General features: G+C 40.2%; 2 protein-coding genes across 4 annotated transcripts in view; one reads left to right on the top strand and one right to left on the bottom strand.

Annotated features, from left to right (window-relative positions):
* put (punt) overlaps nt 1-2150 on the bottom strand; it is a 35598-nt gene extending 33448 nt beyond the window's left edge. The window contains exon 1 of the mRNA XM_065227296.1: nt 1247-2150. Within this exon, the coding sequence (XP_065083368.1) occupies nt 1247-1286 (40 nt within the window). The 5' untranslated portion in view covers nt 1287-2150. The remainder of the gene's footprint in view (nt 1-1246) is intronic.
* The window catches only part of LOC135705514 (uncharacterized), an 83895-nt gene that overhangs the window by 52815 nt on the left and 7527 nt on the right, over nt 1-23553 (top strand). Inside the window, exon 1 of one of the 3 annotated variants that reach the window (XM_065227285.1) lies at nt 21450-21778. The exons of 1 other annotated variant lie outside the window; for it this stretch is intronic. The gene's annotated coding sequence lies outside the window, so the exon portion shown is untranslated. Of the gene's footprint in view, nt 1-21449; nt 21779-22075; nt 22336-23553 lie in introns of those variants that run through there. One more of the 3 variants, XM_065227284.1, reaches the window with a different exon arrangement.

The raw sequence follows: 23553 nt of genomic DNA, 5'->3' as shown, positions 1-23553 counted from the left end.
CACTCAGAAATACGTTTAGGAATGTCTCCAGAAGCGATTTTTGCTGGCAGGCAGCACGAAGGTCAAGTAGTATTTTGACCTGATTTGGCGTCATGTCATTAGGCAAAGGACACTTTAGAATGGTACAAAAGTCAAAATGTATGTTTCGTGCCGAAAGACATGCAGCCGCCGAACTGCCCGGAGGCATGGCCAATCGAGACTTTTTGGGCTTTAACCAAAGCAAAGCTTCGAAAATTAATAAAACCAGCGGACGACATCCAAAAATTCAAAAAAGATTGGCCAAAAGTGGTCAAAATGGTGGGAAGTACCACTGTGCAGAAGCTAATGGGTCATGTTCGAGGAAAAGTTAGGAGTCTTGGCTATGATTACATATGTTGATTAAACGAGAGTAAGATATCATTTGAAATACAAATACAAATATGATTTGCCAAATAAAACTATTAAAACTTAAAAAACATGACTTTTTTGTTATTTTGAGAGTGTGCTTATACTTTCTGGAACAGTCTATATACACCTTAGCTTAATCCAGTGAAATTTAAAAAAATACTCAAAAAATGCCTTGATGGCATCGTTTTTAATGTGTCCGATTTTTTTCTCGTTCAACTTTTATCATGCATATTCACCCACTCACACTACAACGCCGAAAAATCATTACAGCTTTAAACTCATAAAAACCACTCCAACGTCAATTGATAACAAGCTTATGCATTTTTTGTTAGTTTTCCAACCCCACAAACAATTGTAATAATCATAAATAACGCCAAAATATAAAGAAATTAATCCTGAACCTGAAAACTCATCGGTGAATGATATGTTTAATGAACTTCCAACTAGGAATCAGGCATACCGTAGCACTATAACAACTTTAATTTATTTATTTTTTGAACGAATTTTTCATTGCAATTCAAGCAGGAATGTCTTTGTTCTTGTCAAGCAGGAGTGAACTTTTTCCGTGTCTCTTTGTCGAAAATAGGGACTTTTTTGTGACCCGCTGCAATCGTTAGATCCATAGGCCAACATTCGAGCCATTTACCCTACAACAGTCAAAACATTCGTCAAACATCCAAAACTGCTTTACGTCACAAACTTCAACTTACAACGCAACGCTGTCGATCTTTGCCCTGAACATCCCCATCACCCAACTCGACACGATCAAAACACAAACATACACACACACACACACACACACCTCCAAACTTCCGTCAGCAAAACGCAGTAGATATAATAGTAAGATCCAAATACTTACATATTGCGAGACTCGCTGCTATGAATAGAATAGTACGCATTCTTGTTTGTTGGCTTGCCTGGCGTATCTCTCACTACTCGGAACGTACAAATCTCTTGGCACGGCTTCACTTCCCCTCCGCCTGGATCATATCCTGCGATTTAGATTCAAATCTGGCACGTCGCACTTCCCCTGGGAATAGTTATTACTCACAGCTGCTCTCTCCCTCTGTCTGTCTGACCGTCTATCTGTATTACTGGGACATCCAATGCAACTATTATGAGCTGATCTTCAACCGCACAACAGCAGCATAGCGCGATGCATCCGTAAAATTATGATCTTCCTTAGCACGGGACTGACCCCTATATGCAACACAGCCAGTTGCAGCACTTGGACACCATTGTCATCGTTTTCGTCACGACGATAGATCAAAACACACAAAACATCAACCTCTTGTACGCGCACTACACTACTCGGCGCCTCACGTTTTTCACCCACAAAATTAATTCAAATCACACTCCTCAGCGAGCGAGGGCTGAGGAAATATCCGAAAATATTTACGACGACTGCACTTTCAAACGCCAGTCTGGCGCTGACCATCAGACATGGAAAGGAATTATTACTATTTGTAATATTCCTTCTTCTCGGATTGACTCTGCCTGGCGCTGGTCGTGTATTGGTGTGACCTTTTCTCGATGTTTAGATACACTACATCAGACAGAAAGCAGAAATCAGAAATCTGCCCTGGATGCGTCGCAGGTTACACTCTTGAGCGGATATTGCACTGCTTTCTCCGCGGGCCGCGGTCTATTTTCGGACGCGGAAATCTCGAGATGGAAGGAACTTGGCTAAACAGGGAGGAATACTTTGCCGTCGCGAATTGTAGGAACCGATAGACACACAAAAAAAAAGTGTTAGCCTCTTCTGGAAAGCTATGTAGGTAGGTAGACCGTCGTCGTACTGTCATACGGTAAAAATATCTGCCTCCGTTGCCGTTATGTTGGTAGTCAGAGAGAGCAGCCAAGGTATGTAGATGTGGCTTGTAGGTAGATAGAGCCGGTTGGTGTATTGGTTTCGACTACCAGATGGTGGATTCGAGCAGTTTTGAACTGTTTTTTTTGCCATGGAGACGCATGGTGATTTTACCGAGAAGGGGGTGGTGGTTTGTGAGTGTTCACTCGGCTGTCGACAGAAGCAGGCCACTCTCGATGTGTGTTACGCGATCGTCTGTGTTTACTCGGCAGCAACCATTGTGTGGTTCTCCTCATTACTCTTCATCAACAGTTCTTTCGGTCGATGCGTCGTCGACTTTGGAAAGCAACCGTTTCGTGATGAGTGTGTGAGTGCTGACCACGTTTTGCGTCCATTGCTGCGATACTGACAAACAATGAAACCGCTGGAAGCGGCTCCCGTTCTGATGGAGGAGGCTTTTTGAATAGCGGAAGAAAAAGTTTTTATTGTGTTGTACCGTTTGACTATAGTTTTACGATATTTTGTATAGTGAACAAGAATCCTCGGCTCTGTAAAGTTAATTCGGTTGGGCTTTATCAAATAAATTAATGAACAAAAATAAGGGGGGGGGGTTGTTTCATCATATGATTATACATCCAACGACGTGTATCACGATCAACCACCCGACGTAAAGCCCGAAGCACACGATGATATGCTAGTTCCTATATTCGTATAGCACGGTGAAAAATGGCGACTTCAACGCACGCACTATAACAAAAGGCGACGAACCTTTCAATTCAAATAAGAGTTATACAGTCAGGAATCCTTATTGCCGGTATCCCTTATTGGGGGATCCTCATTGCTAAGCTATCCGCGAACAAGCATACTCACAGCTTATGGGATTTTAAATAATAGGGGCTGTGGTGGATTATCTCAAATTTGGTTGCTATACTGTCTTCGACAAAGTTGTCGTACTAGGTTAGACCAACAAGCCTGTGTCATTCGATTCAGGTTTAAATGGGAACTACGCCACTAGAGGCGCATCACTTTCATATTACTTATGACGGACGCTATATTATATGGAATTTGATTCCAACACAGGATATCTCTTGATCCTGGCCATGTAGAAAGTTGCTGTCATGATCAAAGTTGTTCAGGTGACCAAGTCCTTTCGGATAGTGGCCATATTATAACTCTCACACTACGCGGCGCTGAATTTCCTGTAAATTCTGTATCTCGAGATCCTGGCCATATAGAAAGTTACTGTATTCAGCAAAGTTGTTCAGGTGATAAAGTTATTTCGGAAGGTGGCCCTATTAGTTAAGAATTCTCACACTACGCGGCGCTAGTGTACACATGAACTTCCTGTATAAGCTACCTCGAGATCATGGACATATAGAAAGTTACTGTCTTCAGCAAAGTTGTTCAGATGACCACGATCTTCCGGATGGCGATAATATTAGTTCAGAATTCTCTCATTACGTGGCTTTAGCATGCATGTGAACTTCCTGAATATGTTATGTCTCGACAGCCTGCCCATATAGGATGTTGCTGTGCAATTTTAGTATTTCCGGAACGGAGATGCCATTTTCGAATCCAATATGGGTCTTTCCGAACGGGTACGACGCGTTGTGGTCGAAAATTGATGTTGGACGCCATTTTGGAATCATAGATGGTTCGGTTTTAGAAATATGTACTGTCAAATACCCTACAATATGGGTATTTTCGGAACGAGGACGCCGTGTAATTGTCAAAATTAGATGTCCGCCGCCATTTTGAAATACAAGATGGCAGCCATCGGTTTTCTAAAAAACCTGTTTAAAAAGGTTTTTTTGTGGAACAGGGACGACGTGTAGAGGCCGAAAATTGATATTGGAAGCCATTTTTAAATCCAAGATGGCGGCAATTGGATTTAAAAACTGTAAAATACCCTACAATATGAGCATTTTCGGAACGTAGACGACTTTTAGATATCAAACTCCGATATCCGCTGCCATTTTTGTATCCAAGATGGCGGCCATCGGGTTTTGAAAAAACTGTCAAATACGCTACAATATGGGTATTTCCCAAACGGGGACGACGTGTAGAGGTTGAGAATCAATGCTGGACACAGTTTTAGAATGCAAGATGGCGGTCATTTATTTTAGAAATTCTGTCAAATTCCCAACAATAATGGGTAATTCCGGAACGAGAACGACACGAAGATGTCAAAGTTCGATGTCCACTGCCAGTTTGGGAACCCAAGATGGCGGCCATCTGAAATAGAAACACTTTTAAATAGCCTACAATATGGGTGTAGACGTCTAAAATTGGCAGCCACCGGTTTTACAAATTCTGTCAAATATCCTAAAATATGGGTATTTTCTGAACGGGGACGACGTGTAGACATCTAAAATCGATGTTGGACTTCATTTTTGAATCACGATCGTGGTAGGCCGCGGAGAAAAGTTGACGTGTTTTGTTTTTGCAGCTGTATTTTTTTCGAATGAAGTTTCAAAAGTAATGAGTCCTTGTCGAGGGGAACCCGTCCCGAAAAATTAATTTTTAAAGCATGCTGCTTGTGTTTGTCGAGGAGAAAACGTTATTTCTCTGAGGGAATCTTCCGGAACCGATTCGCGGGCAAAACGCGTACCTCTAGAGTGCTTGAAAAACCTGGGTGAAGTGCCTTAAGAAATTTTAGAAGAAGAGTGAAAATAGCGCATACTCGCAAAGAATGAGAGAAGGAAGATTGGTGACGGCTTTGGATAATATTGAGTAACTGGTGGAGTCTGGGGAGACTTTTCCATTTGGATTTCTATACAATTTTTGAAACAATTTAATGAACTGAAATCGAATACGGGGATTCAAGAAGAGATACGAAAAACATCGAAAAATGATAGAGAAAGAGAGAGAAGAGTATTCCACTACAGATGCCGACTATTCAACAGGACTCAACGAGAATCGATGACAAAGACACAATACATAAGCGGTGAGATCTAACTGATTACAACTAGATCTAAAAATATGAAATGCATCCTACTAAATACGTGACATCTACAAAGCAGGAATTGCTTTGCAGATGGAAGTGTACACGCAGTACCAATAGACATTTTAAATCGGTGCTACGTGTATGCGGGGCTTGTTGTAAGTGAAAGTAACCTGGGTATGGACGAATGAATAGAGCTATCACCTTTCAACTTCCGGGCTAAAATTGTTTGCAATGGGATCAGTATAAGATAATAATAGATTATATTGCAAACATTTTTCTTCCATAAAAACACTGCCAGACAGTGTTGTATTTTTCAAGAATCTTGGAATCCTCTTCACTCTTGGATCTAGTAAAAACTCTTCTAGAGGTTTTTCTAAAGCTCCCTAGAAAATATTCTCTGAAATACCTAAGAGTTATCTCTAGAATTCATTCTAAAATCTGCTCAAATTTGTTTTGGAAAAAAACCAAAAATTCTCTTAGTAGTTCTTCAAAGTGACTGTAGTTATCCTAATCTAGACCAGTTCAAGGGTCTTGAAATCTTATTGTTTTCGAAGAGAGGACGAGGTATATTTTTCCATATTTGTAAACTAAATTCATGGGATTTTCCCGTCGACTTTGAATTCCAGCTTTTTCCGGTTTCCCCGGTTCACTGGTCACTCTGAATGTCACATATGAAACACTTGTTTTTAATCCCATTATATTTGTTTTGCCTTGAGCTGGGTCTCAAAGCTCCGTAAGAAAATTATTCCGGATAATATGCTTAACCAAACGCTAATTCGCGGGCGGATTCCTCCGGTGGAAAATAGTAAAACAACGCTTTCATCTCCAAAATTATGTAAGGTAATTCTATCTAAATTGCAATAGCAGCAACATTACCATACTAAAACTTTACTGTGAAGCTAATTTTACGAGCTAACCAGGTTTGCAATGAAGACCTGGAATACTTAATACAGCCACTCTATGCTTTCAAAGCAATGCGTATCTATGTATCTTTGAATCAATATTCAATCATAAAAGTGCTACTCCTAGCAATAAAAAAAAAAACTCCCAAACAAGTGATGTGCTGTTCGAGTATCGGGGACACTCTCGAGTCCCTTTGAATCTCGAAGAGGGTTACGGCAAGGTGATGGACTTCGTATCTGCTATTCAACATCGCGTTAGAAGGTGTGATCAGAAGAGCTGGGATAGACACGAGTGGCACGATCTTCAGGAAGTCCATCCAGCTTCTTGGCTTCGCCGATGACAACGACATCATGGCACGGACCTTTGAGACGATGGCGGAAACGTACATCAGACTGAAGGCTGAAGCTAGGCGGATTAGTCTTGCCATCAACGCATCAAAGACAAGATACATGAAAGGAAGAGGTTCTAGGGAAGACAATGTTAGCCTTCCACCCCGAGTTCAGATTGACGGTGACGAAATCGAGGTGGTCGATGAGTTCGTGTACTTGGGCTCACTGGTGACCGCCGAAAATGATACCAGCAGAGAAATTCAAAGACGCATTATGGCAGGGAATCGTGCCTACTTTGGACTCCGGAGGACGCTCCCTCGAATAAAATTCGCCGCCGCACGAAGTTGACTGTCTACAAGACGCTGATTAGACCAGTGGTCCTCTACGGCCACGAGACCTGGACTATGCTCGTGGAGGACCAACGCGCCTTTGGTGTTTTCGAACGGAAGGTGTTGCGTACCATCTACAGTGGAGTGCAGATGGATGACGGAACGTGGAGGCGAATTAAGCACAAATTGCACCAGTTGCTGGGAGAACCATCCATCGTCCACATTGCAAAAATTGGGCGACTACGGTGGGCTGGGCACGTCGTAAGAATGCCGCACGACGACCTAGTGAAAATGGTTCTCAAAAGCGACTCAACAGGAACAAGAAAAAGAGGCACGCAGCGGACAAGGTGGATCCGCTAAGTAGAAGGCGACCTGCGGATCCTTCGCAGACTACGAGGCTGGCGAAGTGTGGCCATGGATCGAGTAGAGTGGAGACGACTTCTCTGGACAGTAGAGGACAACAAGCATGATTGGTAAGGTAAGGTAAGAACAAATCAGTAATAAAGATAGTAGATCATCGTAAATAATTTGAGAATATACTGGGCTCCAGTAAGTCTTTTCACTGTGTGCGGTTTTAAACTTTTAAAAAGGCGATAGCGTTGCAATTTATTAGCTTTGCTGGGCTTAGCCCGCTAAAAAAAAGTACCGAACATCGAGTATGCCATTAAGTGTGTAGGTTAGGTTAGCCACTTCCAATCGTTGAAGTCTCCCACCTCTACGATCGCACAACACTTGTTTGTGATCTTTAATAATTTTCCACTGTTTTCACAATCCTGATGGAGGCGCAGGGTTACTTCATCCACCAGACCAGAATGCACTGCAACGGATGGTACAAGTGCAGAAGGAGGCGCCCAACTGCTGACTCCCGAGTTCAATGCTCACATTATTGAGTCAACTTTCCACAACTCGATGTCCACTAACACGATATCGAGTTATAGAACCATAGTAAAAATTAATTTCATGGCTACTGTGATAGCAATGATAGTATTTAATTGTATTTGTGGGGCCTCCCTTAGCTCAGTCAGTAAAGGCGCAGCTACAAAGCAAGACCATGCTGGAGGTGGCTGGGTCCAATTCCCGATCCGGTCTAGGAATTTTTCGGGTTGGAAAATTTCTCAACTTCCCTGGGCATAGAAGTATGATTGGACTTGTCACACAATCATATCAATGCAAAAATGGTACAGGCATCGAAAGCTCTCAATTAATAACTGTGGAAGTGCATCTAGAACACTAAGTTGAGAGCACGCAATAAGCTAATATGCGACATGCAATAAGCTTGAAATGCGAAGAAGAAGAAGAAATTTTGGATCGAAATTGTGAGAACATATCTGGATCAACAATAGCCCATTCCTCACAAATCGAAGGCCGCCCACACAAACCAACGCCATCATCGTGTAGGTAGAAGTTTCCCCTATCCGATGATGGTGTTGGTTTGCGTGGATGGCCTTCGCTTTGGAACGGTTTGTTTACAAATGCTGATGGGCCCTTTTCTATTGTTGATCCAGATATTGCCAATTCAGAGAAAAATTAGCATTTGCAATGCCAATGAAAGTTTGAAGCATCACAAAACATCAATAAAACAATTGAAAGTTCGGATTAAAAATCGAAGATAAATGAAGTTTGTGTGCGGATTTATAGCGTTACATCCCCGATTTGCATCATTGAGATAGAAGAAAGTAAAGCTTTAAAATATGTTAAGTACAAAGTGATGCAGTTGATAATCGAGCTGACAATCCAACCGCCGTTCGACCCAATAATGCCTGAAAATATATCGAAAATTCATCTTGCATTCTAGCCTGCAATCTCGTTAAATTAGGATCCTTGAGCGATCCAGCTATAATCAACACGTTCGAAGCTGTCAACCAAGCCTAGCGGGTCAGCGGAAAACAGTTCTATAAGTTTATCGTATGCGTGAGTGCGTGAGTACCGCTGATACTATATCAGCAATCCGAGAATAAACTCAGCTCAGTGATTCTGTGCTCGACTGTTGAGCTGTTCAGTCCGTATTTTCGCTCGAGTTCTCGATTCGGTTTTGTTTCGTTTTGTGCTGTCGCGTCACGCCGTGGAAGTGTCGCCACCTTCTCGCGTTCTGGCAAGTTTACTTGAACTTTCAAACACGAAACAAATGGTGCGTAAACGTGCCAATGAGTCAGCAGCGGGCCCTTCAAAGAAGGAGCTAATTAAGCCCAGCGCGTCGCAGGATGACGCCGTGAAACGAGTACTGCAAGCCAACCAGTATGCAGTACTCCCGGAAAAAATGGTGAAGCCTTTCCCATTGCAAGAAGAGAGCGGATTCCCCCGCTGTTCACGCCGGTGAAAGATGTTGCTAAGCTGGGTGCTGAACTGGCAAAACACAAGCTGCTGCCTCGCTTCAAGCTTTGCAGCATCGGTACCAAAATCATGTGCTCCAGCCTGGAGGAGTACAAACAAATAGGATGTTTCCTGAAGGACAACAACGTGGACTTCTTCACGCATGATCTGCCATCGAGCAAGCCACTAAAGGTGGTTTTGCTTGGATTACACGTTACACGGATTACACATCATGCGCACCTGCAAGACTCGATCTGAACAGCTTCATGCTGCCTTGTCACTCGTCACCAAGTATGGACCGTGAAGGCATCAAGATCGTAAATTTGAATGCTTGCTCCTTGAAGAGCAAAAACATCGAGTTTGTTGACTTTCTCAACGAACGGCACATCGAAATAGCCGTCGTCACCGAGACTCACTTGAAGCCCGAGCTGAACGTCTTCCTTCCCGACTTTCGGCTCGTAAGGCTTGACCGCACCAGCTCCGGGGGAGGGGGAGTGGCCATCGTTGCGAGACGGAACATCAGCTGCCGGCTACTACCAAGCTTCTAGCTAAAAAATATCGAAGCCATCGGAGTTGAGGTGAGCACATCGCTTGGTCCAATCACCATCATCGCGGTCTACTGTCCCAAGCAAACCAACATTAGGGACCACAGTGGTATAAAAGTGCCAAAACGTGCGTTTTTTAGTTTATGTGAAAACGGTCCATTTAAGCCATATAGTGTCTTCGGAGAAATTTGTGCACTAAAAAAGCCCCTTCTTTTGAGCATAGCCATTTCATGATTAATCCACCTAGCAGGGAGATGAAAAATTTACTTTTTTTGTTTGTCGATATAGCAAAATGGCGTCTTCAGCAAAGTTTTAGACAATATTAAAACAAACATTTTTTCTCAAGACGTCAACCCTCTATCTCTTATGTTTACAGATATATGTCATTTTTTTGATAAGAGTCTTCAGAAAATCAATTTTTTGCTAATAACTTTTCAGGAAGCAATTTTTTGACATTAGTATGTTCTACACAAATGTTTGTTTATTAAAAATACACCATTTTGTCTTGGGAAGCAAGTCCCTATCTTCAATATTTTTTGAGATATTCAAGGTTTTGATCCAAAATTAGCACTATTTCCAAGGCCAATAGCTCGAAGTTGGGCAAAATTGGGCAAACCAGGTTGATTACATTTGAAAGTACATATAAAATGCAGCCCAATGCATACCAAATCATAAGTCTTCTTTAGTATTCTCTGCCGATCTGCTTATTACCAAACTATAGTAACCCGTGTTCAGATAATCGTTTTATTGCATTTGTACATAGAGCAGCTACTTCATACGTCACTTACTGTTGGTGTTGAAGGAAGAAAATTCGAATTCGGTTAAATCGAAGTAGGCATGCAAAAAAAGAGTAGGCGTTGCAAACCAGCGTGTGATAAAACTTTTGATTCCAAATTCTAAATTGTAGTGACCGGTTGACAACACAAGAAGGTGATTCGTAGTGTCTATTGTAGTGATTGGTTGACTGAATGAACAGTGGTTCTTGCTTCTCGTGGCAGGTGAGTCCCAGTGTCTATTGTAGTGATAAAAAAATGACTGAACTACGATTGGTCTCTGTTCCCCCCGGCAGGTGATTCACAGTGTCGGTAGTAGTGACCGATTGATTGAACGAACAGTGGTCCTTGTTCTTCCCGGAATGTGATTCTCGGTGTTTGTTGTATTATTCGGTTAACTGAACGAACATTGGTCCTTGTTCCTCCCACTATTTGAGTCCCGGTGTCTGTTGCTTTTGAACGTGAGCGGTTGTATCTAAAATATCTTTTTTGGTTGGTTCAGGTAAGTGCAATTTGTTTAGATCACTATTTAAAAAGTGACGAAGCACAAATATGTGTTTTATTTCAAATATTTAGAAACTATTGACAAACCTGAGTTGTTTAATCTTTGGAGGAAAACCGCAGGGAACCAACATACAAAATGGGGCTGCGTAGCCTCCGAGGTTATGGCTCTTCATAAAATAGATATGAACATCATGCCAGATGTCGTTTCAGAAGTAGAGGCATATGTCAAGAGCATCTGTCACTACTTCCAAAAGCTGTGGGTCAAACATAATCGCACAGCTAAGAATGTGTTTGGCTATAATAAGGCATACTTTGATAATCCGGTACAACTGCCTCAAGCTATACGTGTTAAGCTTCCATATTCTTCCAATTCTCAACGACCTGGCCGAAAAGTATTGCCTTTTGATAAAAGCACAGACAGTGTGAAACGGCAAAAAACGGCCGAATTGCGGGCCGAACATGAAGCAGATGAGCTTTGCTTTGCTGCGCAGATGAAGCTTCGAGAATCCGGAAGAAAAGACGAAGCTGCACTCATCAGAGACGTTATTCAGGCAACTCCTTCGCGAGCAGAACAAGTACTGTCGAGTTTTAAAACATCCCCCAAACTCAATATTGTACAATATACACCAGAAGAGGCTTTGGCGATGATGCTGGATACTAACCTAACAAAGTCGCAGTACACAAAACTTCAAAAAGAAGCTAAGGTGAGGAATGCGAACATATATCCAGCATATCATACAATTCTGACGGCGAAAAAAAACTGCTACCCTGATGCAATAACCGTGACTGAAACTGTTGCCGAAATTAAACTGCAAGAACTGGTTGACCACACATCCACTAGAATTTTTGAAGCGGTTTCCGAAACACTACCAAACTTCCGTGATGAAGAGCTTCTCAACGTTGTGTTTACAATCAAGTGGGGATTCGACGGCAGCTCATCGCATAATGAATTCAAGCAAAAATTTACAGGTGAGGTTTTTTTTTCTGTGTTGGAGGCATAATACCACCACGACCAATATTTTGATCTATTCTGGTGTATCCCCTTTCTACTTATGCCAGAACTTTATGATAAGCCTCTATTTTTGAGTAAATACCACTACTGTTATAGGTGATGATGGGTCCTTTTCTGATTCACACGTCTTCATTACATCCATCGTGCCTATTAAGGCAGATACCAGAGGAAAATTTTTATTTCAAAACCCACGACCCTCTTCAACTAGATATTGCCGGCCTCTCCGTATACAATTCGTTGCTGAAACGGCAGAGATTTCGTTACTGGAAAAAGCTTACGTGGAACAGCAAATTTCAGAACTGAATCCAACAACAATCTCACGTAATGGACGAACAATCGTAATAAGGTATGATTTTATATTTAGTATTAAGATCTTGTTCTGTTAGAATTTTTTGCACTATAGATATGAAATGCTGATGACAATGGTGGACGGGAAGGTATGTAATGCAGTTACATTGACGAAGTCATCACAGAGATGCTACATTTGCGGTGCTGTTCCATCGCAGATGAATAATATAGCTCAGGTAAAGGAGCGTAGGGAAAACGAAGAAGTATTTCAGTTCGGGCTGTCCACGCTTCATGCATGGATACGTTTTTTTGAGTATTTTATACACCTGGCTTATCGCATGGACATTAAAAAGTGGCAGGCCAAAGGACCGGACGGTGATACAATGAGAGAACGAAAAAAACTTATTCAACAGAAGTTCCGCGTGGAAATGGGTTTACATATTGATAAGCCGAGGTCTGGAGGTTCTGGAACATCAAATGACGGTAATACCGCTCGGCGTTTTTTTCGAGAATGGGAGAAATCTGCGGAAATAACGGGACTGAATCCAATACTGCTATATCGTTGCAAGTCAATATTGCAGGCATTGGCATCCGGATGCCAAATCGAAAGCACTAAATTTGATGAATACTGTCTGCAAACGGCACTGATGCTCGTGGAAGAATACCCGTGGTTTTATTTGCCTGTAACGGTGCATAAAATACTTATCCATGGCTCGACGATCATACAATCTTTTCTTGTGCCAATTGGGCAGTTATCCGAGGAGGCCCAAGAGTCAAGGAATAAAGACATCAGGCGCTTTCGCATGGGCCATACACGAAAAATCTCCCGAACAGTAACAAACGTTGACCTTCTGAACCGTCTGTTTGAATCATCTGACCCGTTAATTTCTACAATAAGACCCCTTCCAAAACAAGCAAAACTGCTTTTGTCCGAAGATGCTCAAACTCTTCTAGTTCCATCTACCGATGCATGAACCCATGGTGAAACAGAAGTAAGCGACAATTCTGAACGTGACGACGAAATGGGTAGCGATGAATAATTTTTTTCTTTGATGTTGTATGAAATGGTTGATGAAATATAACTATACTAAGATATAGGTAGTAATCATTTGAGGTAGTAATGTTGTTTTTAATGTTCATAAAAAAAGAACAACAGTAACACAATTGACGGGATTGTTTGTTTTAATATTGTCTAAAACTTTGCTGAAGACGCCATTTTGCTATATCGACAAACAAAAAAAGTAAATTTTTCATCTCCCTGCTAGGTGGATTAATCATGAAATGGCTATGCTCAAAAGAAGGGGCTTTTTTAGTGCACAAATTTCTCCGAAGACACTATATGGCTTAAATGGACCGTTTTCACATAAACTAAAAAACGCACGTTTTGGCACTTTTAGACCACTGTGGGACGGCTCGGCCGCAGACCTCCGAAGAGACATCATCAAGCTAACACGACGGCGGCAAAATTTCGTCTTCGCTGGCGACCTGAACGCCAAGCATCAAGCCTGGGGCAATAGTCGGCGAAACCAGAACGGCACAATATTATTTAACGATCTGCAGGAAGCCCACTACAACATCCTATGTCCGGACACTCCCACCCGGTTGAGTCGATCCGGAGCTCATGCCACCATCGACATCTTCATCAGCACCATTGGCGATAACATCTCTCAACCTATCGCCTATGAGGAACTGAGCTCGGACCACTATCCGGTGGTGGCCGAAGTACACAGCAAAAAATTAATTTTGATATCACATCAAAGTGGATGCACTACAATCATGTCGAAAATTTCATGTAATTTTTATGACCACATAAATAAACAAATGCAGTAAAAGCAGCGTAATGTCAGTTCATGCATTGTAATAATGATAATTTTGTCCTTTTTAGCAAGTAATATTACACCATATTTTCGACATGATTGTAGTGCATCCACTTTGACGTGATATCAAAATTATTTTTTTGCTGTGTAGGTTCCTCGGCCAATAGGTTTCAAGTTTCCCGGCGAAATTACCATCGTGTCAACTGGCAGCAGTACCAGCGCTGTGTGGATACAGCAATCGATTACGACGTCCTACCGGAGTCGTTCGAAGAAGTTGATCAGTGTCTGCAAACCATCGAAGAGGCGATATCCCGTGCCAGGGAGCAACACGTACCAGCATCCAGACAGATGAGTCATACTCTGAACCTTGACAGCCCAACCAAAGAACTTATCAGGCTCTGTAACACCATTCGTAGGCAGTCCAGCGTTCTGGGCTGCCCCACTTGAAGACCAATGTCAAAAGACTAACCAAAATTATCCAGGCCAGGATGGTGGAACTCAGAAATAACGATTTTGCCAACAAGAATCGCTCTCTCCCAGATTATGCAAAACCATTTTGGAAGATGACCAAAATTTTGAAAAATAAGTCGAGAGCGATCCCTCCGCTTTCCTCTGTTGATCATAACTTAGACCCATCCCTACTCATAACCCCGCTTGAAAAGGCCAATGCTCTTGGCCAACATTTTGTGATTTCACATAATCTTGGCCAAACCATGGTGAGCCCCCATGGGCCTGCCGTACTGGGGGCAATGTCTAGAGTCGCTGACACTCCCGTAGTAGTGCATGATGATAGTAGAATATCGGCTGATGAGGTGATAGCAGCTATTAGAAGAACTAAAAACATGAAGGCTGCGGGTATGGATGGTGTAGTCAACCTCTAGTTGAAAAAGTTGAGTATTGACTTTTTCACCCATCTTACAATTATCTTCAACAAATGTTTGGAGCTTGGCTACTTCCCTGCATGCTGGAAGTTAGCCAAAGTAATTCAAATACACAAGCCGGGCAAAGATCCTACCAGTGCCAAAAACTTTCGCCCCATTAGCCTCTTGTCCTCCATCTCGAAGCTATTCGAAAAGTTGATACTCAGCCGTCTGCTGGTGTTTTCAAATGATAATAACATATTTCTCAAAGAGCAATTCGGGTTTAGGAAAGGCCACTCTACCATCCACCAACTCGCACGGGTTACTAACATCATCAAGCGGAACAAGTCCGTTTCCAATACATCTGCCATGGCATTGTTGGACGTCGAGAAGGCGTTCGACAATGTCTGGCATGATGGCCTAGTGTACAAGCTGCATCGATACACCTTTCCGATCTACCTCGTGAAGATCACCAAAAACTACTTGTCGGGCAGATCATTCCAATGTGAACAATGTCCCCTCTGATACGTTCAACGTTGATGCAGGGGTCCCTCAGGGTAGCCTGCTTGGGCCTATCATATTCAACATCTTCACGTCAGACGTTCCTCCCCTGCCGGGTGGTGGTATCCTGTCAATGTTCGCAGACGACACCTCCATTATCCATAAGGGTCGAGTGATCCGTGCTCTGGTGAGTAAACTACAAGAGCTGGAAGATTTGTATCAATGCAGCTAAAACACAAACCATTTTGTTTCCACACTCGAATTCACCTCGGCTTGTTCCGCCTGCTAACGTCAAGATCCATCTTGATAGCACTCCCATTGAATGGTCGAGTGAAGTAGCCTACCTTGGTCTCACTCTCGATAGCAAATTGCTATTCCGATCCCATGTGGACAAGACATCCACCAAGTGTAACATTTTGATCAGGTCACTCTACCCTCTGATAAACAGGAAGTCCACCCTGTCCCTCAAAAACAAGCTTGCTGTCCACAAGCAAATCATTCTGCCGGCTATTGAGTATGGTATGCCAATCTAGGAGAGTTGTGCTAAGTGGCACCACTTAAAGCTTCAGAGGATCCAAAACAAGATCCTCAGAGTGATCCTTAACAGTCAGAGTCGCCTGTCTGCGATCAAACCACCAGATCATTCGTGATTTGACAAGCTAGTTTAAGTAGTTAGGCAGGTTCCTGTGCTCAAGTAGGTAGGTTATCAAATTTTTTAATTCAAACCAAAACAATCCCATAAAGGGTATTCTGTAAATTAGCGCTAAAGAGGCATTCCACGAAGGTTCGCAAATCGATCCTGACCGATCATTTCCAATTACGCTGAAACTTTGCACAGTTGTTCCTTTTTAGTAAAGGCGCCATTTTGTGCTCTCAGTTTTTCATATTGAATTACGACTACTTTTTGAAAAGGGCCTGTGTAAAATAGTACTAATGAGTTTAAAAATATATATTGCCGAAACGCTTTGTTCGATTGATTTGGGGTCTTGAGCAAAGTTGTAGATATTATTTTGGCAATTGTGTATAAAATATACACTGTAAAAAATTTCGTTTGTATCAATGAAAAAATTATATTTATTATTAAAAAAGTTAATTTCTCAAAAAGTACATGGTTTTTTGGTTTTTTGAATATTTCACGAATGAAGTTTTCATTAAAAACACATTTTTTTTAACCGTGTATATTTTTTCAAGAATTGCATTTTAATTTTGCACAACTTTTTCGAAGACACCATAGCAATCGAGCAAGCCGTTTTTGCAATGTATTAAAATGTTTATTTTATAAGCGCTTTTCTACACAGGCCCTATCGGAAAAGTAGTCGGGGTTCGCTATTACAATTTGTAATAGCGAATCCCGACTACTTTTTTATTTTAAAATCTCAACTTAAATCCACAAAATACATTTATCTGCTCTTTTTTACTTTTCTTTTATTCGAAAACCTTATGGACAAATGATACATAATTTATTTTCATTGTAATACACTTACTTTCTATTTTTATTTACATCACTTCTTAAATACATCGGCATCATTATCATTACAGTTTGAGTATCGTTTGGCTTTAATTTTATTTTCTGATACAGGAATGAAAGAATGAAACTTTTGAGTTCCTTGAATTATTTTTGCATTATTATATTGCTCGTTGAGGTGTGAAGCCATACATTCGTATTCCTCTGTTGTGGCAAAACTAAATGATAATTTTGTTAATTCTTCTTCTTTTCGATTATTTGCCCAATTATAAAGCTCTCTTGCATTTTTATTGGATGTTCACGTTCTTTGGCCAAACTTGCTCTAGTAGCCATACGTTTTATTGTACCTCCAATAGCGTCACAAGGACCTTTCCCATGTGATGTTGCAAAGAAATGCCATTCGGCTTCAATTCCATACTTTGATTTAAATTTACAAAGGCTAGCAAAATTTTTCCGGTTCTTGTACTGTGACGCGGCTCCATCGGACATAAAATAAATCTTGTTGATATTTTTACTTTGGTTAATGCGTAAAAAACTTATCATTTTAGAAATAAATAAGTTAACAGCCACTGAGTCATGCCTTAACTCTTCAGAAATTATAATAAAACTTAAATGTTTAACTTGCATATTTTCTCTAAAATATATAACAAATGGATGAATGGTAGCTTGTTGGACATTCCAGTGATGAGACTGAACTTCATCCTGTAACACAAAGCTGTAGTTTTCGGAAAAATCGCAAGTAACTAAAAATTCACCTTCTTGCAAATTATTTCGTGTAGTTTTCAAAAAATTAGATTGCTGTGTTTTTATGAAATCATGTGGTATCAAACTTGTCAATTTCAAGCAGAAAAATGAAACAAACTCGTCTGCAGGCTTTACAATAATTTCTAAATCACATCTATCCGTGATAACCCACTGTTCAAATAAAAGCTGATCAATGCATTTTTCCTCTAATTGTTTTAATAAAATGTTTTCTAATGCGGAAGAGTCTGGACAATCTTCACAACACCGTAGATAGCAATATGTTGTCTTGTTTTCTCAAAGTAGGCTGTCAGTGAACGTTTTTACATCATTTAAATGGTTAAGTTTTTTCAAACTGTGTAAAATTAGACTGATGTTTTCATGCGTTGTGCACACACAAACATTGTGGGTTCCAGAGCTGGTTAAAAGTTTACATTGCTTAGGGCGGAGTTTTGCAAATGAAGAGAATCCAATTTTTACATTGCAGTGAATTTCATTGAATCGTTTATAAGCTTCTCTCAAAGTCATCATTAGTAATCTTTTTTGAATGGCTTGTCGTTTTCCTTCTTTCTGCACAGACACATAATCTTTTTGACCAGGCATTGCCCGGCTTATATCATCATCTTCAAAAAAATGTATGACTGCCAATTTTGTTTCATCACTTAAGGCTGTGCCATATTTTGCGGTTTTTGACGAATGACCTTCCTTTATCAACTTAGCCTCTGTTGCAATATATCTACTAGCTTTAAATTGATCCATAACTTTTTGTGTTGACCATGAATAAGGCAATAACGATAAAATTAATAATTTTTCACTTCTTGCAGTGGATGCATTGGAAAACTTTTCCTTCATGTTTTCTAAAACTTCTTTGAGTTCATTCACTTCGTCAGCCTCAGGCTCGAAGTTGAAAAGATTCTTTCTAATACCTTCATTGATTTCACGGTGCTTCTTTTCGGGGTAGTCGTTGTAGTTGAGTTTTCCCACGTCTATCGGTGATACCTGGATTCCTGCAATGCCTCGGTTGAATATCTCGATGTTGACTGGTTGAGTAAATTCTTGGTACGATTGAACTGAAGTAACTGATGTCATTGATGGTACAGTTGTAAGGCTTTCACAGCTCGGTACGACAGGTACTATCACTGTAGTTGGCATCTTTGAGCTTCCGGCAACATGCTGTTCCTCGTTTGAGATGAAAAGAGCTTGTTTATCAACACGAAGACGACAGGACGTGCAAATGCGAAAATCAGTATTCAATATGGATGCTTCAGAATATCCAATCGATTTTAATTTCTGGATGGTAATATTCGAAATATTCCTCAGCTCTTTCGAGCACTTGACTTCCTCGAACGGCCGAATGCACCTGATAAAACATGCTCGTTCACTCATGTTGCTTCCTGTATTAAAAAAATTAAAAATAATAATCTTTAAAAATGATTTCATTGAAATACAACTGAAGGTTATGCTTACCTTTTAACCAAATGGTGTTACACTTATTTCCTATGATAACTTTTTAAGATGTATGTGGTAAAAAGCAATCTTTGTGATCAAATGCTTGTTTTCACCATTCAAACTCATTTAAGTATCAGATCGATAGGTATAATTTCTACATTAGGTACAGACAGATGTTTTTGGTGTTCACTACTACAGTGTTGAGTATTTGACTTATTACCGTTAAGACCACTGATACAACTATGCAAAATTGAAGACAATGAATAAAAAAGAAAATTAATCGCTAGTTTGAGCATCATTTCACTTTTATTTAGTTCTAGCTCAATATTCATCAAATGTATTTTTTAGTTTTGTTAGTAACGATACCTTTTCATGGTATCAGATGTAATGAATCCTAACTTTTCAATAGGGCCTGTGTAGAAAAACACTAATGAAATAAACATATCTATATTGCAAAAACGGCTTGCTTGATTGCATTGGTGTCTTCGAGAAAGTTGTGCAAAATTAAAATGCAATTCTTGAAAAAAATATACACGGTTGAAAAACATGTGTTTTTAATGTAAATGTAAAAATCGTGAAATTTTCAAAAAATCATAACTTTTTTGTTTTTTTTTTTTGAGTTTACCATCACCAAACTTTGCCAGTTTGTAGCAAATATTATGAGCTTCAATGAGGCTTAAAACGAAAATTTTCAAAAATGTACTTTTTGAGAAATTAATTTTTTTAATAAGAAATATATTTTTTTTTTCATTGAAACAAACGAATTTTTTTACAGTGTATATTTTTAACATTATTGCCAAAATAATATCTACAACTTTGCTCAAGACACCAAATTAATCAGCAATATAAATTTTTTAACTCATTAGTACTATTTTTACACAGGCCCTGTTAGAAAATTAGTCGTGATTCAATTTGAAGAACTGATAACACAAATTGGCATCTTTACTAAAAAAGAACAACTGTGCAAATTTTCATCAAAATCGGAGCCGACTAATTAAAAAAAAAATAAAAAATTCGTCAATCTGTAGAGAATTGCTCTAAACGCAATCATCACATTAGAATAACCAATTAACTATAACAAAGATGAAGAGCCAAAGGCTAATCAATTGAAATGTTAAACCAAATGTTGAAACATAAAAAAACAGAAAATAAACGTAAATTTTACTACTACTAACTCAGCTCAGTCGTTATCAGAGCGTGCAAGCGATAACATCGGTGTTATACCTCGTACTAACATCCGAAGTAACTTTAAAACCTAATACCCATCATTACCCAGACATTACAAGTTCATTTTGTCCTTAAACGGACAATAATTGTTACTCACAAACTTCCGAAATATATTTCATGGTAAAATGCTTGATATTCGGGACCAACCGAATTCTATCATATCCACAGAACCTCTCTTGAAAGGTCAGAAAATGAGGTTTAAGAATCAGATATAATTGATCCAGTTGTGATTACATATTAGTGTCAAATATGCCCGAACCTGTGCCAGAACGTGTCTCAGAAGAATTTATTTAGATTTGGATTTTATAAAATTTGAAGGCTCCAAAATTTTTAATTATTAATTATTTAATTTTTAAAATTAATTTAATAATATGGTTTTTTGTCAGTGTTTGACATGTATGACAGCTGCGATTGTGTCTTGTTCTTGTTTCTGAAAAATCAATGAATGCTCAGATTTATGTGAACTGGCAATAACAGGTAACACATTTTACGAATCATCATTTCGATCGGTCCAGTACCCCTCGTTGCATTGAACTGCTCGACAGAAGTGCTTTAATCTTTTAATACGCACACAAAGCCGTTTATAGGTTTTATAACACAGGAGTAAGCGAGAGGCAGCTATGTTTAACACACCCATTCCGACAGCCGTTAAATGGGATTGTCCATGAGTGCGAGCTACGCTTGAAATTCTTCTCTCCACCTCAACGTTAGGTTATATGAGTAGTGGAACCAAAAACTACAAAAACAAATCCCCATGTCTTTGAGCTGAGATATCAGATGAGTCTACTCCGTATGGAATTGCATCACTTTTCCTAAAACTACGAACGAAGACAGTCACAAGTGTTACGATTTGCTATCTTTGCAAAGTTTTCCAATCAACCATTTCCAGCCGAATTTATGATACAAGCGCATCAATTAAAGTCTAGACAAAGTTTTAAAACGATATTGTCAAACGGGGCACAAATTCTATCGGGAGAAACAAGGCAGCTAAGATACAGAAAAAGTAAGCATGGAAGAAAACTCAGCAGCTCTTATATAGTCTAACTGAAAACGTACAGTTTCGATTAAATTGTAATTGTTTAATCAGTTCAAATATAAGAACGAAAAACTTAGCACACATAACATTGTTTGGTAGTGGACCAATCGTGGTCAAATTCGTGATAGACTTAAGAGATTTTGAAAAGTCTGTACATTGTTCAAACTCAAACTGTGTAAAAGTGATATTGTGACAAACACAAGTGAAATCTATCCAAAGCTGTTTTGCGAGATCAAAGTGATAAACGCTATCATCTATACAAAAACACTCAAAGTGCAGTCACCGGCAGTGATTACCATGCAAGCGCCAGTGAGCCAAAAGAGCAACATCATCATCAAGTCCAAGAACAATTTTATCGGTTCCATCACCAAGTCCAAGAACATTCGAAAGTTTAAGCCCAAGTCGTCGATGGTGAAGTTTATGTGTACTGTCGGTGGAAAGCGTAATATTTGTATGGTGGGTACGAGAACTATTATTGGTACGATGACGATGGGTCACCCTTTGCAGCATCGTGAGCAGTATCTCGTCGGCGTCGTCAATTCAATGTAAGTACCTATTTCCAATCATCAGCGAGTTAAAATCCAACTAAGTTCACGTAGTACCAGAATTTGCGCCAGTGTTGGGATTTTCACTGACCAGAAAGTCGAATCTATGGTGACCGCTTTCAAGCGAGCCGATTCAAGCCGAACCAATCACAGCCGACTGTGACGTCTGCTGTCGTAACCAATCGGAGGCCATGGATGTTGCACAACAAAAGGCAAGCTTTGAATGGGAGGAGTACTAGATTTAACTTCGTTTTCATTCACACTTCTGCACTGCCTTGATCATTTACTTTCGAAAGTTTGAGACAAGCGGTCGCATTTTTCGTGCGCGTGGCATTTTTTTCGAATCCTGTGGAGAGATAGGAAGTGCTTTCAAGAGTGAATAAAGCGAATTGAACGAATTGATAGTTGGTGAATTTTACCGCAAAACGGAGGCAGGTTTTAACTAGTGATTGGTTGTGGTTTATTCTGGACAAACTGGGCGATCCACGGAAGACTTGGAGAATAGGGACCAACTACGATTGGAAGGCGTTAGATCCTAAGGAGATAATTTCGCTCGAGTATGTATAAAATTTCTGGTTATTTTTACATTTAATTTAGTGATTTATGTTTGGGGATGAAAAATTCAGGTGTAAATCTAATGTGAAAATCAATAAATTTCACGCCCACATTCGGCAGTCTCAATGACGTAATCAACAGCGTAGGCACTGGTACAGCTATGCGAACAAACACGTTCGAACACGTTCCAACAAGTTCAATCCCGCCGAAGAAAAGGTCATATGGTTGCCTTTTTTTCCACCTACTAAATCCATTTGAAAACATTTGCCCGGTGTCTGGTGAGGGGATATTTTTGGCGACGGTTCAAAATAACATCGGAAGACGCATTCGAGAAACTTCCACCTGGTCTGGTGGCGAATAGCTTGAATTAAGCGACACGCACAAACACATCAAGGTTAGCCATCATGGGTAGCTCTTTTGTCTCCTTTCGAGTTCGAAGAAGCTTCTCGAATAATTCGCGAAAAATGCTAATGTGATGATGATTCGCGTAGTCGGGGCTGTGGATTTTTTTAGCTGGCAATTAAAATTTAAATTCAGAAAAAAAAACAGGTCTTCTACGCATTAGTGCCAAGTGAAAAAAATCGCTTTCCCCATGAGTCATCCATTTCAAACGAACATACACGTGCACTCGTCATATGACTGTAATCTACTAACACATCGATCGTGTAATTAGATACCCACTCAAATGTCATCAGTCAGATACTTTTGTTGAAAAAAAAAATGAAAACCCTCACCAGAACAACAACGCCATTGCAGTTACACTAGGCTGATGGATTGCGCTATATTTATCGCTGATCAACGACCGGATGTTGATAACAACAACAAATACCGTGCGCAATTGACGAAAGAAGACAAACAAGTTGGTATCTACTTATAGTCCGCTAGGCATTGCTTATCTTTGAATTCAACGAATGTGATCGATAATGTCCGAACGCCATTCCTGTGTACGGTAAAGGTGGTAGTGTGATGTCACTGCCGCCAAACCAACAGCCATTCGCACACAGCCAATGGCTTACGGTTAGCAACAGTCAATGTGATCCTCAACTTTTCCAATGCGCTGATAGGAAATGATTGGACCTACAAATATACGTGTTACACATATAAATCACGCCATAGTCACGAGTTCAAATCTCATCCCCAAGTCACAAATGACCCAACAGTGTATAAGTGACTCTGATGAAAAAAAAATACGCATATATATACTGTCTATAATCGCATGT

Source organism: Ochlerotatus camptorhynchus, unplaced genomic scaffold (genome assembly GCF_037179485.1).
Source record: "Ochlerotatus camptorhynchus isolate MF236.1 unplaced genomic scaffold, CSIRO-AGI_Acam_v1.1 ptg000268l, whole genome shotgun sequence".
Lineage (NCBI taxonomy): Eukaryota > Metazoa > Arthropoda > Insecta > Diptera > Culicidae > Ochlerotatus > Ochlerotatus camptorhynchus.
This window is presented reverse-complemented; position numbering and strand designations above follow the sequence as displayed.